Genomic DNA, 17,789 nt, shown 5'->3' on the forward strand with positions numbered 1-17,789 from the left:
CAGCACTGTAGGACAGACAAATATTCTGACACTGTGTTCTCTCGGGACATTAAAAAGAGAACATTGCATGACTGGAGGGTTGACGTTTGCAAGAGTTTGAATACTTGGTGTTTGCTTTTTTTCTTTGGATGATGATACCAATTGCACAATAATACCATTTTGGTTTTTATTTCTTCAAAACATGAAAACAAAAAATGAAGTAGATGACAATGAGAAAAGAGAAAACATTCCATACAGAATATGCTGTATCACTAGTGATTAAATCAGAAACAATTAGAAACTTTATTTGTCTGTGTCAGTAATGTGTACCATTTATAAGGAACAGCACAATTTGTGCACTTCCCCCCCTAAAGCTGTGCACAATACACACAAAATAAACAAATAATTTTACACAACTATAATAATAACAATCCTGAACAACCAGAATCATAGTTTCCTAGAACATGAAAATTTTAAAAGCAAACAAACCAAAAAGCTTTCAAATTGAAATTGACCAATGCAAGAATTTCTTAAAAGTTCTCTGTGAAAATTTGCTACAGGATTATCGACATTCCTAATACAGCTAAAAAATGAGTGCAAAAATTTTTCTAATGTTTAAACAACTTATATTCCTTGAATATATTTACTTGGTGCTTCCAGGCTAGCTTTCCATTTAGCAGTTCTCAAAGAAAGAAAAAAGGATGGGAAGGATGGATTAGAATGACAAATAAAGAATTGTAAAGTGTGGGCCATAGAAAAGCTCTATTGCCAACAAAGATAAAAGATGGGATACATTGGGCCTTCTCAGTGATCTGGATCACCAACATGATTGCCCTTCTTCGTTTAAAATGGAGAGATGTATTTATCTGCAAGTTGGTCAAGGATAAAGAGGGTGCTTTTCCAAACATATGCTTTAGGCTCTCGTAGTTAAAGAAAATCTTGGGTATAAATACAATTTGGACAATTGCTTTGATACAGTTTCAGTGTGTTTATGTTAAAAGAGTTTCATAATTGTTTGTTCTTGCAAGATAAAAATCTTTCCATATGGCTTCCTTCACTTTTACTCACGAAAATAGTAATCGCATTAACTGTAACCCTTCTGAGGGCAGGGATCTAGACTGTTTTGTTCATGGCTTAGTCCCCAGAAAGTATCACACTACTTGGCACATTAAGTGGGTAACCAGCATTTAATTCCTCATTCAGTCACCAAATGTTTATTAAATGATGGATCATGGTTACTGAGTGAAAGAAGAAAAAATAAGTCTCAACAGATTTAATTTATTAAGTATTTTTGAATCAATACAGAGGGCTAGGGTTGAATCCAGCCTGGGATTCCTTATAGACACAGAAGCCTCCAAGAGGTGACCAAAGTCATTCTATTTTTTTTTTTCTCATTAGTGGACTCACTACTTTGGAATGTTGGGTTTATCCATGTTCTTTGGTATTTCAACATAGAAACAGCTATTCTTTTTAAAGGGTTAAAAACATCCCAGTCCAATCCTCCTGGGAGGTACTAATCTTATTTAATTGCCTTCTCTTTCAGCATAAGTAGAGGAGACACACTTTTAAAGGCCCATTGGTCACCCTGGCTGCTTTTTCTTACTCAGGAACTACTGATAAAATCAAAGGGGACTAGACTGGACATTGAAAGAAACAGGGCTCAAAATAGCCTTTTACTCAAAATAGCCTTTTACATAAAAAAAAAAAAAGAAAGAACAAACCAGCACTATCTACCATCTGTGCCAGACAGTGCAGATGGGAAATAAATACTTTGCAGGGAGGGGTGTGGTGGAAAGGGTGGCTCTGAAAGCCTAGGCACATCCAACATACCCACACCTCTATAAGGCCTTTCTCCTTGGCCTTCCTGAATTAATGGGTGATTTTTAGAGGCCTCTAAAATGTTCCACATGGCTAATTTTCCATTAAGGTCTTTGTAGTTTGCCTGCTATCCTCTCAATAACTTTAACTTCTCCCCACATGACAGTTATTGCTTCTTAGAAATGAATGTGCAGAACCATGAACAATAAGCCGTTTTCTCCTTTTATCCCTAGTAATTAATCAAACTCAATAACAACACAAAAGTAACAACTCAGGTGAAAAGAAAACTCACTTATGTCTTCAATGTCCAATCAACATTGCCGAATGGGAGAACAGTATGTACTATACTCTACTATATACAGATACTCTTTGTTTTATTTGTTTTTCACCATGCACTGTGTAACAGGTTATCACAACAACATTTCCGAACAGGCACATGAACAAGGAGCAAATGTTCAGTCATGGCTGGAACAAGATTGTGCAAGCCATGGATGCCTTTGAAAATAAAACTGACAGACAATCCCAAGCAACAGCAACATGGGACTGGGACACATATTAATGCAAATGGAAAATGATGATGTGTTTTTTGAATGGGGTTATTCTCACTGTTTGCATAGGGGATGGCAGGTGGACAGAAGGAACAGGGTTGGGATGGGGCACCTGGGGGCTTAGCTGGGCTGGATGCTGGAAGAAGGACCTTGCTAATCACAGTCCAGAGCTAATGAGATAAGAAAGAAAGGATTTCGAATGTTTCTGGGAATCTAGGCACGTTTTCCTTGTACCTGTTAAACGAGAGTGCCGGGTATCACATCTTTAAATACCAGACTATATCTAGAACCATCAGATTTCCTGGCTCCATTCCACTCTCATGCTTATTCTTGGAGGCAGCTTCACCTCTGTTCACATTCTGGAGATAAGCATGAACTTTGGTAATACAATGAAGACATGCTTCTTTCTTCTTCCATGCCCAGATTTTTTTCTTAATCCAAAATAAGTTTTAAAGTGATTGGGGGAGGTGAGGGAGAATATTAATGATTTAAATTTTTACCAAAACCCATTTACATGTGGATGGTTTCACTTCCCACGAAGAAAAGCAACAACCCTGACTCTCCCAACAAAACAAAACAAAACAAAATAACAAAAATAAAGCCAAACATTAACTACCTCCCCAGCCCCACTGAAAACAAAATCAAAAACAAGAAAACAAATCAAAGCCTGAAGGATTTATGAACCTGGTGAGAGTGCAGCCCTTCTAGACCGAGCTGCAAAGATGGCCCTGCCTCCATGCCTTGTTCAACATGATGATGCCCCTGGGAATGGGAGGTGATGGTTTTTGACTTCGACCCTAGTACAGAGTATGCTCTTGAAGCTGGATTCCATCAGCAGGTAAGTGAACATGACAAATGTCAGTTTCCTCTGTCCGTTATACATAATTTTTATGTATATATATGTATATATATATAAATTTACTATATCTGATAGTTCCTTTAGAAGCCTTTTATGTGGCAGTAGGCCTCCAGGGAGGAGAAGAAAATGTACAAGAGCCATAGGAGCACAAAGAGGCAGGATGTGAGGAGCTTGGCAGTCCGGGGCCCACCCAGCTCACCTCCGATTTCTGGCCTCCGCCGATACAGCAGCACCCCCACATTGATGAAAGCAAAAATGGTGAAGAGAGTGACAGAGAAAGCTAGTGTGCCAGGGGACACTTTGAACTGTTCCCCATTGGCTGCATGGTAGATGGCAGCGATGGACCAGGCCACACCGATTCCCAGGAAGACGTTCACCGCGTTGCTGCCCGTGACGTTACCTATGGAGGCGTCTGCATACTGGTCCTGGGTGGCTGCCACTTTGCTGGCAAACGTGTCTGCAGAGGAAGAAGAGAAAGTCAATGACACTCATTCTTTTAGAGATGTCTTTTGAGTGCTGCAAGCTTCAGCTGTGTACTCTAGGATCCAACCCTTGATATAAACCCAGTGACCAAGAGATGGCTTTGATGTTCCTTTGAGTCAGACTCATGGGGTGGAAAGAACAGGATCTAGATATTGGGAGTTAAGGGTTCAGTGCTGGCTATGTTATGGACTGAGAAAGTGATCTTGGTCAAGTTCTGTATCTACAGATACTGCAGTTCTTTGTAATATTGAGCTTGCAGGGCAGCATTTTTTCAGAAAGTAGTCACAGCTCACCTACATCAGAATCAAGTGGGGTCCTTTCCAAACCTGAGTATTGCAAGGTGCCATTCAGCTGTGCTGGGCATAATGACAGTGGCCCAGGAATCTATTTTAACAGTATCTTAAAAGATTCTAGGTCACTAAAGTTTAGAAACAGCTGCTGGAGGGTATTACTAAAAGATGCTGTATCAGCAGCTCTAGTTTATAGATGAGAAAGTTAAGATGTCAGGAGAGATTTTTCAAGATTCAAGAGCAAGCCAATAGTGGAACTGAAAAGAACTGAACTATAACAGTGTAGCTGACGTTTACTTAGAGCCTTAAGAATAAGAAAGCAGATTCAGCTATATTACTGCATTGATTGTGATGGTAATTTTATGAGGTGAGGGAACAAGGCTTAGGGATGAGAAGTAGTGGATGCAATATCACAACTAGGAAAAAACCATGTTAGGGCTACAGCTCCTGCTTCATGTCTTCAAGGCTAATGCTTTCTCATGGTGCTCTTCTACCTTTCACTGTGCTGTGGGCACCAATGACCATTTTCATTTATTTACTAATAATCCTGAGTGTATCTTTTTGTGATGATAGGAAAATCTTGGTCCACTACAGACGGTTGAACAACAGTGACTTGAACTTCTTGATGGGTAGAACACGGGGGTTTAGAGCACATTTGAGCCAGGGGACTTCAAATCCTGCCTTCACAGCTGACTCTGTGACTCCGAAAGATTACTTAACTTCTCTGGGCCTCAATTTCCTAACCTGTTAAATGGGGATAGTGCTGCTCACTTCAGAGTGCTGTTGGTAAGCTGAAATATTACATAAAAATAAAATGCTTTTGATGCTTTTTGACACAAAGTAGGAGAGGCTGTTTTTGTTGTTTTGGAAACACAATATAAACTGAGCAGACTAGATCAGTTTAAAAGTTGAGGTAGGATCTGAAATAGCTTCCTATATTAAACATGTGAACAGAACTTGCAAGATACTAAATTTCTTGTCTATATTATGCCTACTTCCTGACATAAAAGTGCTGGCTGGGCACAGCAGCTCATGCCTATCATCTGAGTACTTTGGGAGGCCGAGATGGGCAGATCACTTGAGATTAGGAGTTTGAGACCAGCCTGGCCAACATGGTGAAACCCTGTCTCTATACTAAAAATACCAAAAAAAAAATAATAATAATAATAAAATAACCAGGCATGGTGGTACACACCTGTAATCCTAGCTACTTGGGAGGCTGAAGCATGAGAATTGCTTGAACCCGGGAGGTGGAGGTTGCAGTGAGCTAAGATCATGCTACTGCACTCCAGCCTGGGCAACAGAGTGAGACTCCATCTCAAAAAATAAATAAATAAATAAATAAATAAATCAGACAAAGTCCTTTCAGCTACCTTGAACAGTAGGTTTATAGCAGATATTAATAACTGTCAAATTGAACTTATTTTCAAAGCCAGTAACAGCAAGCATTAAATGACTACAAGGTGTTGTGTTATCTGCTCTGGTCCTCCTGAGGTACTGGGCATGCTCTGAGCGTGTATGTAGTTGTACGTATGATACCTGGACTAGTCTCTCCCCTCTGTTGTTATGCTATTGCCACCATCCTTCCTCAGTAAGCTTCCAGTGGGGAAGATATGTTCAGCATGTAAATTTAGGGCAGCCCATGGATCCTCCTGCTTTATAATGGCTAAGAAGGTGTTTTAGGCTACTCAAAGGCTATTGCATCTGCAGTATCACATTCTTTCTGAAAGGGAGTTGGTCAGCTCTGAAGGCCTGTCTCATCGATTCTGCCCTCTGCCTGTGATGGAAAGGAGATCTGAGTAGTATTTCATAATTAAAGAAGTAGGCAAACACTGCTTATTCCATGCTAGGCACTATGCTACACAGGCGACGTATATATTCTCATTCAATCCTCTCACAAGCATTATAGGCTAGATGTCATGACTTCCTTTTCATGACATGTGAAACTGTGACATTGTGATATTATGCCTCTTGGATAGGGTCTTAGCAAAATGTGAATCGTTAAACCAAAGTTTGATTTCAGAGCCCATTCTCAGTCCACACCACATTGCCCCTTCCAGGAAGCCCGAAGTTTGTCTTTCCTCTTAGTTCGTTTCAGGTGGCCCTGTTCCTTTCACTCAGAAACTGTGAAGCAGGTTCTTTCCAAATGCTCTTTCCTGTATCAGGAGAACAAAGATTGAAGAAGGTATGGGCAGTTTATGAATCCAGACTGGATTTGTGCTGCTTTGTGCATTCATGATCACACATTCATGCAGCCCAATCAACTATCACAGAGACTGGTGAGTAAAAGCAAAGCGAGACAAATCTTAATGGTTTCTTGTACTTCATTATTAAAAGTAAATAGAAACAGGGCAGCAGCAGTCTCAAAAAGAAAGGAAGTTGCTTTTTTTTTTTTTTAAAAAAAAAAAAAAAAAAAGGTCAGGCAGTGGAACAAGGAAAGTAAAAGAACAAGAGTCTGAGGCAGGAGAAAGCAGCTTCCAGCTCAGCTACAGCTGAGAAACACCTGAAATGTTATTCTAAGCTGAAATGACTGGTAGCACTGGTTGGTGGTGAACAGATGGCCATGTTAGTTGGGGCAGTTGCAGGGGTGGTAATTCCCTCTGTATGCTACAGGGACGGGTGACCTAGTGCTGTTCCATAGCATACACCTGCTTACCTCCCCTGGCAGCTGGTACATTGCACATTGGACTTCCTGGGTACCCCATATGTACTCAGAAACTCTGGGCTTTCTGGATGGCACCTTTGCTGCTGCACCAGAAGGAAAGGAAGTTTAAAATCAAAGACTCCTGGGTCTGGGGACTCAAAGCACTCGAACCAGTCCTTTAGGCTGACATGGAGGGCATACCTGGGTATGCAGGGATTTCCTCTCCCTCAAGCCATTTATCAGTAGCCTATTAATGTGAATGTTGCATGAAGATTCTTGTAATAATAATAGGTTCCTATTTTCAAATGTCTCTTTTTTCAAATGTATTTCTTTGAATTTCCTAAAAGTTAATAGCCAAAGTGACTAGCTTGTCACATAAGTAAAACATGTTTTTGGCTACTTTGTGTCCCATAGGTTTTATTTACTTGGGTTAGACATCAGACCTTTTGTCTGTTTTTATTTTCAATTCAAAAGCAATGTAAAAAAAATACTGCAGGAACACATGCAAATCCAAACCACTAACCTTAGCTCCAACAGAGAGAGCTCTGTTTTCCAAATGAAGTGCGATGGATTCTCCCCAAATTACCTTTTATTGCCGCTTTGCTGCTCAACACATAGGGCAATCCATCACATACCATATGTTAGGTGCTGCCAAGCCTTACCCTGAACACTAAGACTGTAACCTGCCTATGGTTAAACCAGGCAAATGCCATTTCCTAAAATAAAATCCAAGAAATAACTACTGCCTTGGGCTTGAAGGGGATATAATAATATTCAGAGGTTGGCACATTAGATTAAAACATATATGGATCAGATTTCCAATGCAATTGACACAAAATATGTTGATAACAACGTATGTATTTTTTCCTTCATATATGTCCCTGGCTAGGTTTTTAATAGTTTTTGTTATTAACTCCCACCTTGAATTCTAATTAATTTTAGATCAGTCATACAGTTTTAGACTTTTAGTCCTGTCTCCTTGATACATATGACTATAAATCAAGAAGGAAGACTGTCAAGGAGAGAGCATGGCTGGAATTAAACTACACATCACAAAGTCAGGACGTAATTGTTCTTTGCAGGCCTGCCTCAAGTTCATGGTCTATAACCTTGTCCCAGTCATCTAGTCAATATGTAAAAATAGGACAATACTCCCCCTTTCCTACAACAATTATTCTTTACCTAAATTTCTCAAACTTTATTGCTACTTATAGGATAAGCATTAAACATCTCTTCTATAAAAAAGGTCATTCTCACATTCTTGCAGGATGGACTTACGGATAATGTGTTATCTGGAGCAAGGGTTTCACCCAAGATGGTTCATCTTATTCTTGGCTCTTAGAGTTCTTTGGAGACCAGCTGTTCAGCTCTCCAGTGCTTCATGCCCAGGAACTGACACTGGCAGTGGTTTTAATTGGAGTCCATCCTGGTTATGAAGGTCTGCTTGCTTCTCCCAGCAACCACACCTTGATGTATTCATTGACTGACAAAGAGGCAGCCAGAGCGTACAGATCTTCATGGTGTAGTAGTGGAAGAAGCCTCATCAAAGAGACTCTAGGCTCTTCCAACTATCTGTATGTTCTTGGCAAGTCACTTCACTTTTTTAGATTCCAGTTTCCTCATTTAATTAGAGTATCTCTAAGACTCTTTCTAATTTTACTGTTTGGGTGGTGCACAGAATAGATTAAAATACTAAATTTATATGCAATGTATGATTTGGTGTTTTTGTGATAAGACTTTGTACATAACCACTCTTAACAATAATTAACTGATGATTACAACTATCTTATTGTGAATAAATGACTTAAATGAAGTATTTCAAAATCCTAGGAAGATCTCAAGACCTGAAGATACTACCTTTGATTAAACTGTGACAATATTTATGGAATTAAACTGCACAGCACAGTCATTTACCTTTTAAAATTAGATAAGAAATGTTGGCAAAATTATCACCTTCACATCACTCTGACTGGCCATTCATTGATATGAGTGAAGCCAAGGTGGCAGAGAGATGACCATGTTTCAAAGGCTGTGTCTAAGGTTAATAAAGTCAGAAGTGCCTGGAGAGCTTTGCCTAAAAAATGTAGATTTGGGGTTTCACCCCCAAGCTTGTCCAGCCTGCCTTATTTTGTTGTTGTTGTTGTTCTGTTTTGTTCTGTTTTAGGTTTTTAGCAGCCTGAAGCCATGGTTTTTAGTTTCTGTCTCTAGTGATAAGCAGAAAAGAGGGGTGACGAAGGGGTTTTACTGGCCTAACCAGCAACAGAAACTAAGAAGCCATGACTGTATTCTCTCTCGGACATCCCTGCTAGATCCACTTAATCAGACTCTCTGAGGATGGGATACAGAAATACACCTTTTAACAAGTGGCTTAGGTTGTTCTTATTTATACCAAGGCTTGAGAACCATAGCTGTAAGACACGGGAAGGGGAGCTAGCACTCCAAGTGCCCAGTTTTGGGGGTTTTCCTGTAAGTAATAGATATTTGAGTTTCAGGGAAGCAGTTAAACACAAGTAAGGAGAAGCTGGTTTCTCTTAGAAACATGGATGACCTTGGTTATTTTGCTGATAAAATGTGGGTAGGCGTCTTGGAGATGCTGGGGCTGCTTAATTGTAACTCCTTCCACTCACAATATGGTTATTCTCCTATTTTTTTTTTTAAACCCTGTTCCAGCTACCCTAAAAGGCCAAACGAGGGAGAATCTACCTAAATTGATTGAATTCTGCTGCTCTGTTTGCCAGGTTGGAAACTTACCTACTTCATAGGGTTTTGAAGGAAATGAGTTAACATGAACAGAATAGGATCTGGCACTTAATGGACGTTCAGTATTATTAGCTATATTTATTATACAACAAAGCCAGATCCCCAGAGAATCCATACATGGTAGGGAATTCTGACTATTGCCAATGATTCTATACTTTTAAGGAGTTATAACACCCTTGAAAAATTATTAACTTGACAATCCTTTGCATTTAGAAGTGTGATAGTGCTTAAAATTCTTAATTATTTTACTTTGAAAATTTCATACAACCAAAGTCATTAAAAGACATTAGAGCTCTTTTGGTTTAAAGCCCAAATCTTACTAATGGCTGTGAGGTAGATGTCTTTGCTTAAACAGTGTATATATTCCTCTCTTTTTTCTTTCTTCTCTTCTATACCCTCATCTGTCTTGCTCTTTTAGAATCAAAAGAGAAATATTGTTTACTTAGGTACTTGTTCTTCTGCTGTCACTGAAGACCTTAAACAAGCATTTGTCTTTGGTTGTGATATGTATTTACCCAAGTAAATAGAAAACCTCTCTCTTTCTCTCTCTCACTCACTCTCTCTCTCTCTCTCTCTCACTCACTCACTCTCTCTCACTCACTCTCTCTCTCTCTCTCTCACTCACTCACTCACACACACACTGCACTGGTTCATGTGAAAAGAATCATCATTTGGCTTCCAAGTGAAGTTCAAGAGGTAAGGGAATTGCTGATGTATGATTGATTAATAACCAGGTAGATGAGGAGTTGAAAAAAGGAAACACACTGAAAATTTCTGCCCATAAAAGTTGTCCTTGAAGAGGGTAAAGAAGAAATGGAGACAGTGACATGACCTACTTTTAGAAGAGAAAGAAACAGAGATAAGTAAAAAGTTCAAGAGGACCTCTATTGGCAGGATCAGGGCACCTGCTTCTAGTCACTTTTGTCCCCAGCTACAAATGAGAGTCAGCAGGATAACTTTTGAAAACACGAACTTGTTAGCTCCACCTTGAGTTTCTGCTGAATCGGCCCGAGATGTGGCTGGAGCGTTGGTATTTATCAAAGCTTTCCCAACCAGATTGAGCTCCACTAACGGACTACTCCCAGCCCTGGTTTCTTTGTCCCAGTAAGGAGGACAATGATGCCTCCCTTGGATTAACTGAGGTAATGATGCATGGAATGAGTGACGCATAGATTTGTTTTTAAAGTAACCATTTTTGTTATTGAACAAATTAGCTATTTTTCATTTTTTACATGTTAACATGAATGTTTGTACTTTGTGGGCTTAGTTTTCCTACTTTGTATCTGATATCCTGCTATATTTTAAGTTCAAAGAAAGAAATTTATTCTAATTAAAGGAGAGAAAAAATGGAGGTTTATTTTTTCAGGGATCACAAAACAGAGAAGTGAAAGGATACAAACTAGCAGTGCAGCACTGTTTGATCTGCTTTCCAAACTGTAATTCGAGTCATGTTCTCAAAGAAAATGATAACACTCTACTACACACACCTAGAATAGGATTATTTTTCAGTGTGATGTTCACAGGTGTCCAAGAGAGGATCCAAGGGGTGTTGACAAGGTCTAGATAACTGATACATTTGACAACGGACAGAGTCCAAGGAAAATATCAAGAAGCTTCATCATGTTCAACTCCAACTGTGAATACACAATGGTAAAGCAGCTGATCGTGTGAAAGAAAATAAATACAATTATTCCATAGAGAAACATCAGGCTGACTCCTTTAGCAAACATGGATCAGAAACAGATTAAGGAGGAGCTATTTTCATGAAAGACTCCTTATTCTTTAATACCATTAATGGAGATAATTCTCTGATAAAGAAAATTACACTCTGACACTCAGATACAGACACTCACTTCACTGGTTCATGTAAAAAGAATCCTCATTTGGCTTCCAAATGATGAATAATTTTTTTTTGATTCCTTAAATTCTTGGCTTCTCCTGGCATTACATTTAGGCTGTCTTTATAGTACTTTAAAATGGGCTGGAATGAACCTGCTTTTAAAATAGCATCAAGTTTTTGATATTTTCAGTTTTGAACCATGATTCTATTACTTTCATAATAACCCTTATTTTAATAATGCAAAGTCTGTGAGGGCAAAAAAAAAAAAAAAAGATTTAGTAAAGCAACATTTGGCTAATTTTGAAAAGGAAAAAAGGGCAAATCTGAAGCTAAAAACAAATAGCTGACTTAATTGTCATTTTCCCAAGCCAGATGGTTTGTTATTAAATAGATATAACTGAAACTAACTTCCTGCCTTAAACACAATCTAGGGCTGCCCTGCACTGATCAGTGCCTCTGACTCCTCCCTTCCTAATCATCTCCCTTTTTCGGCTAATCCTCCTTGCATTTGAAGCCTAGTTCTGTCTTCTATGCTTTGTTCTATTTCTGGATCATCCATCTCCTATCCAAATCTCCTCAAATTCTCTTCTCTCCTATTTAGAGATAGTAAAGACATAGGTTTTCCTGTCTTGCTAGAGCTAGTTGAGAAGGATCAGAGAGAGAAACTGTACTCTAAGTTGAAGAGAAATCTAAAGAAAATAGAAACCTTCATTCTCACAGGCAGGTAGCCTTAATGGGTTACAAGGAAACTTCGTTGTCAGCTGGATTATACTGGTGTGATTTTAAGTGTATGGATCTAGACAATATGCTGAAGACATGTGCCTTTCCCCAGTGGATATCTACCCAGTTACTCATTCCACAGAGACATTTTTTGAAGGGGTTGCTTTGTGTATTATCAGCTCACAAAAATATTAACACTATTAAAAGTAGGCCACTGCATGCAACCTCAATCCAGCACAGGAGGCAGCATGTGACACTTGAGGACAGGTGAGTCTTGAATGGGTTCTGAAAATTTCCAATAATTCACTCATTTTGCCTTCCACTTTGCTGTGATTTGGTGTAAAATTTCCTCCATTAACCCATTCCTATAGATTAGTCATAGGATACAAAAAAGCATATATACCTATCAAAAGCCTGAAAAGTCTGCAAACTATTTGGCCCAGCAATTCTCTACCTCTGAGGCTCTAGAAGCAATTTTACAAGCACACAAATTTATATCAGGGAATTGCAGCAGAGGTTCTATGTTAGAGAAAAATTAGAAACAATTGTCTGTCATTTTAGAAAAAATAATTTGCAACTTGATATAACATGATATTGTGCAACTATTAAAGTACACTAACAAAAACATTCATGACACACGCTAAGTGAGAAAGCAGGTTATATAACTATGCCTACTATCAGTGCATAGTGTGGGTAAATATTTGCTGTATATCTGTATACACATTTTTTGTGCAGTTTATTTAAATATCCCAGGATTTCACAATTTTAAAGGTGCAAATGGCTGAATGTAGATGGTGGTGAGATGGCAGGATTTCTTTTTCTTGTTTATTAACATTTTCTCTTTTATTTACAAAGGGCATGTATTGTTTATTGCTTGTGCTATTAAAAGCTAATAAATACAGGTCTAAAATAGATATATAAATACAGAGCCTATCTGGGAAGGATGAATGGTTGAATTTCAGCTTCTTCCTGGTCCTTTTGGTTAATTCAACAGTCATAATTACATTAGACAAATCCTTGGATGAAAAGCATCCTACATACTACACACAGAGCAGGTGCATCTCAAAGGGTGTAGCAGGGAGGAGGAAGGAGTGGAATAGAAGAGGAGGAGATAACTTTAACATCAGGATCTGACCTGGGATCCAGTGTCAGGAGGGTGCCTAGGACAGTTCACAGTATGGAACAAGAATCCTAAAACGCAACTTCACCCGCTATGAACGTTTGCCCAGCACCAGCTGTGAAGGAGAGATGTGTTTGTCTTCATTTTTCCCATCTATTCCTGTTAAGCATTGAAGAACTGCAGAGCAGCACCAAAATCCTCTCAATTTTATATTTTGTGCTACAAATACCTTATATTTTATTACTAACAGTATGTTTTAGTGACTTCCACCGACAAAATTGCTTTGCATATTCACTTAACCTGACAAATACCTTTTACAAGCTTGTTAAGAGATTCATATCCTTGAGATGTTTGGGAAGGGGCTGCAATGCCCGTCTTTCATCATTTGTGCTTGGGCTCTTACTAGACAGGTAATTTGTAATGCAAAACAAAAAACAAAACAAAACACCTGGAAAATAAGGCATAGAGCTCTACCTAAGCTGCTAAGAATATGCCATGAGCCTGATTTCTCAAAATCTTCTCCTTTGTCTGTCTCCCAGGGATGTAGGACAGCTTCTTGTGGATACTTCTTGTGGATCTCTTATTTTTATAGATTCTTATAATTTCCAGAGCATGTCCATGAATGTTATACTATCTGCCATGCCTGACAATTCTGAGGAGGAAGATGGGTGGGAACAGTTACCCTTAGTTTCATTTTGTCAGAGGAGGAAATGGAAGCTCCTTAGGGGTCAGAAGAATGTGAGGGCACGAGGTGGGATTAGAACCCACATCTTGTAATTTCTGGTGTTCAGGTCCTCATGCTGCCAGTCCATTTCCAGGCTCCTTCATTAACTTGCCAGATAACAACCCCATACTCTGAACATGATAATACATCTGTGCTGCCTAACTCTCAGGGCTGCTGTGGGTATCAAAGAGATAAATTATAAAAACATACTTTTAAAATGATGAAGCTATACAAATCCAGTTACTATTAAAGCATTTTTGTGTGTGTGTGTGTGTGTGAAATGCAAGGGGTCTGCCTTCCTGAAACCATCATTAACCATTGGGATCTTACTGTGATCATTTGTTGAATATTCCAAAGTCATAACTAATCCAGAATATTTAGAATGGAGGGTCTGTGGGAGAAGAATCCAGGGCAGTGGGGTACCATCTGTTGAGAACAGAGTCGGCAGGGGGGCTCATATGAGAGTACCAGGTGCCGGAGTAAGAAGGAAAAATAATTCAAAGCCATTATTTGAAGTGGAAAGAAAATAACTTTTCACAGTTTCTGAGACTAGACCTGCCTGAGTAAATCTTGGGGTAGGGGTTGGGGGAACACAGATTAGAGGTCTGAAGTGTGATTTGTTAGAGATTAGTGGTGTAAAAAGTCAAAGCCCCCAATTAAAATACCCCCTCCCCCACATAAACACTCTCTATTCTATGGCTCCATGATCTCGCTTTATTTTCTTCTTAACAATGTTCACCTTCTGTGCTACCTGAAAGTTTATCATCTGTTTATAAGTACCAGTCTTACTCCATGGGAGTAAGATGATAGCATCTGTCTTGTTTATCCCTACCTCTGCCATGCCCAACACTGGCCAGTACAGAGTGGGGGCTCTTTAAGTATCTGAGAATGAATGAAAAGACATGCAGAATGGCTTAAAAGCCTATGTTTTGCCACTGGCTCATATTGTTTCCTTTTAGTTTTTTAAAATGGTATTTATCTCTTTTTAAATGCCTTTATGAATGGTGTAGAGGAAAAACCACTTGAAAATTTGATGATCAAGAATGCCACATTGCTTTCAGAGACTCAGTTTGGACTTCCTAGTTAGCTATTGGCATTATCAAAATACAGTGTTTCATTGTGAATATTTCTTGTCACTAGTATTCCACTGTAGACTCAGTTCAGTTATAGAAGCTATAGATGAAAGAACTTAATCTTTACTCTCAGGATAAGAATACTTGACATAGTAGAAATTATTGTCAGGTTCTTCTAAGTGGTTTGCCTCATTTCTCCCCAAAGCACAGACTAAAGAGCAGGAAGCACTTCCAGCCACTTCCAGTGCAGCCTCATACCAAGTGCTGGTTCCCCTCGAGCAACCAGAACTGCAGTCCTCTAATGTGACAAGTGGGTTAGTTTTGTGGTTCTGATTTGCCATATTTCAACCATCTGAAGGCTCATCATACACAGAATCCTTCACAGAAGGACATTTTCATGCTCACTTGGCATAGTTGTGGTTAGCTGTTGTTTTGCAACTATAACTCAGGAATCACAGGCTATGATAAATCCTCTGGTGGGCCCATCTGTGGACCCCAATGGGATCATTTTAGTCTGGAGCTGCAGCAAGCCTTCTTGTTATCTTGACCCAGGAGTTTTTACAATGATAACCTAATAATAGCTTATAATTTATGGAGGACTATGCCAAAAAGTCCCCTGGGCTCCAGAGAGGCAGGATGGGGTGGGGAGCAAGCCAGGGAGAAAAAACAAACACGACACATAATTTCTTGATTGTAACTAATACAACCAAAATAAGCTGTTTTCTCCTTGAGCACAAAATATAGGATTTGTAGATGCTTAGCTGAAAAAGGTTATCAAATATGGGCACTAACGGAGTTAATGTTTTTAGATCATGTGCTAGAAAAGATGGATTGAACAATGCAAAGCATCTGATGGATTGAAATCCTTTTCTGGAATGAAGCAGAGTATCAACAAGTAATACAGAGCTTATGTTTCATTCCTGAGAAAAGGCAGGATGTGAGGTCTGTGTGCCGAGGAGCAGTGATGGGATTCCAGCTGGCACTGTGCATAAATGCCAAGCAGCATGATTTCATATCTATAATATGCACTACCCCAAACAGATATTAAAATTTTTATGGCCACATGTAAGCTTTGCCTTTTAAACTGAGTTAGCGTTTTATTTGTTCTCTTTTCTAAAAATACCAATGGGCTTAAATTCATTTTGTTTCTCATGCAGGGACCAGACATGGCAATGAAGTTTTGCTTTCTTATAGCCCCTATTTTCTTCTTTTGCGTTTAGCAACAATGGGTCATTCTTTATGTAGGGAGGTCATGCACAGAGCCTCTTATCAATAGGCCGTGGTCTGTGTGCTCTCTTTGCTCTCTTCCTAATGGTTGTGATGATCTGAATGGATTCAGGAGCCAACAGTCAGCACCTACAGTGTGATGTGCTGGGCCATGAATGAGAGTAAGAAGCTGCATTTGTGAGAGCTGCCTCCTTAGCACTGTGTTGTGATCAACTGACTGAACTGATCACGGACATTTGGCATTTATATATCATTAAACATACGTACTGCCCTAAGAGTCTAAGAGTTCACAGTGCTAATTCTAAGGGCCATTGTGCGATCCCCACCCCCCAGCAATTTGCAATGTATGAACCAAGATTACTGTTGGGGGCAGGGTAGTGGAATTGTTTTAAAAAGGTGGACAAATCCATATATACACAAAGCAATGAACAAAAAATATCTCACTCATGTAATTTACAAATATGTACAGAGAGATTCTGTGATGAATGATTTGAAAATCTTACAAAATCCATGGTGAATTCTGACCCTATCATGTAGAGAATCCATGACATTTTTATATTAGCATAGGTCCTTGTGAAAAATAGAGAAAAGACAAACCTATTGAGTCAGAAAGTACATCAGTGGTTGCCTGGGGCAGAGGGTGGAAATGAGGATTACCTATAAATGGCTGTGAGGCATCTTGCTGGGGTGATGAAATGTTCTAAAACTGGATTAGGGTAATGGCAACAAGACTTAGTGAATTTACTAAAAATCATGAAATTGTATGTACTACAAATGGACACATTTTATGGTATATAAGTGATACCACCCTAAAGTTGTTAAAAGATGCAGACTGAGATAGCATTTAAAAAAAAACCCACCAGAAAACAGTGGTCCTTGAGATGTTCTATTTATTTTTTTCAGACAGTGTCTTACTCTGTCACCGAGGCTGGGTGTAATGGCATGATCATGGCTCATTGCAGCCTTGGCCTCCTGGGCTCAAGTGATCCTCCCATCTCAGTCTCCTGAGTAGTTGGGACAACAGGTGCACACCACTATGCCCAGCTAATTTAAAACTTTTTTTTTTTTTTTTTTATAGAGACAGAGTCTCACTATGTTGCCCAGGCTCGTCTCGAACTCCTGGACTTAAGTGATCCTCCTGCCTTGGCCTCCCAAAGTGCGGGGATTACAGACGTGAGCCAGCACACCTGGTCACCTTCATTTCAAATGTGAAAAGGGAGAAATAAAAGTCATCAACATTATTTATAAATCATTCCTTAAAGACTGACATTCTTGTGAATGTTTTTGTTGCACTCGACGTTCATTCCCTTTGCTGTACCCCCGAGCCTTGAAAAGAAGGGGAAATTTACATTCATTCACATAACACGTGCATAACACCAACCCTCCAAACACAAAACACACCAACGCACATCTGTATGTTTGTGTTTCTACCAAGTGCCCTTCCTCTGGCCAACCTAGAGTATGTTAAGAAGGCCTAGATAGACTAGGATAAAATATTTTTAGCTCTCTTCTCTTATCCTGTGACTTTTATGGGACTGAATAAAGTTGGCTGGTATGGGGTTGGGGCACTAATCCAAAGACTCTGCAGGACTTCAGATCGGGCAGGACACATGCTGAGCATCCCTGCTCCCTGGACCACCTCCTGGTAGATGACATCATTGTTATCATCCTGGTTCCCCTCCAGCTTTGTACTCAATGCCAGCT

General features: G+C 39.4%; 1 protein-coding gene across 24 annotated transcripts in view; it reads right to left on the minus strand.

Annotated features, from left to right (window-relative positions):
• Window positions 1–258: 258 nt before the first annotated feature.
• LOC105464900 (solute carrier family 8 member A1) overlaps window positions 259–17,789 on the minus strand; it is a 391,740-nt gene continuing 374,209 nt past the window's right edge. For 23 of the 24 annotated variants that reach the window (XM_011713024.3, XM_024787724.2, XM_071076612.1 and 20 more), the window contains one exon: window positions 259–3,661. In XM_011713024.3, the coding sequence (XP_011711326.1) occupies window positions 3,285–3,661 (377 nt within the window). In that variant the 3' untranslated portion in view covers window positions 259–3,284. Of the gene's footprint in view, window positions 3,662–6,633; window positions 6,726–17,789 lie in introns of all 24 variants that reach the window. The other variant, XM_071076611.1, reaches the window with a different exon arrangement.

Source organism: Macaca nemestrina, chromosome 13 (genome assembly GCF_043159975.1).
Source record: "Macaca nemestrina isolate mMacNem1 chromosome 13, mMacNem.hap1, whole genome shotgun sequence".
Classification (NCBI taxonomy): domain Eukaryota; kingdom Metazoa; phylum Chordata; class Mammalia; order Primates; family Cercopithecidae; genus Macaca; species Macaca nemestrina.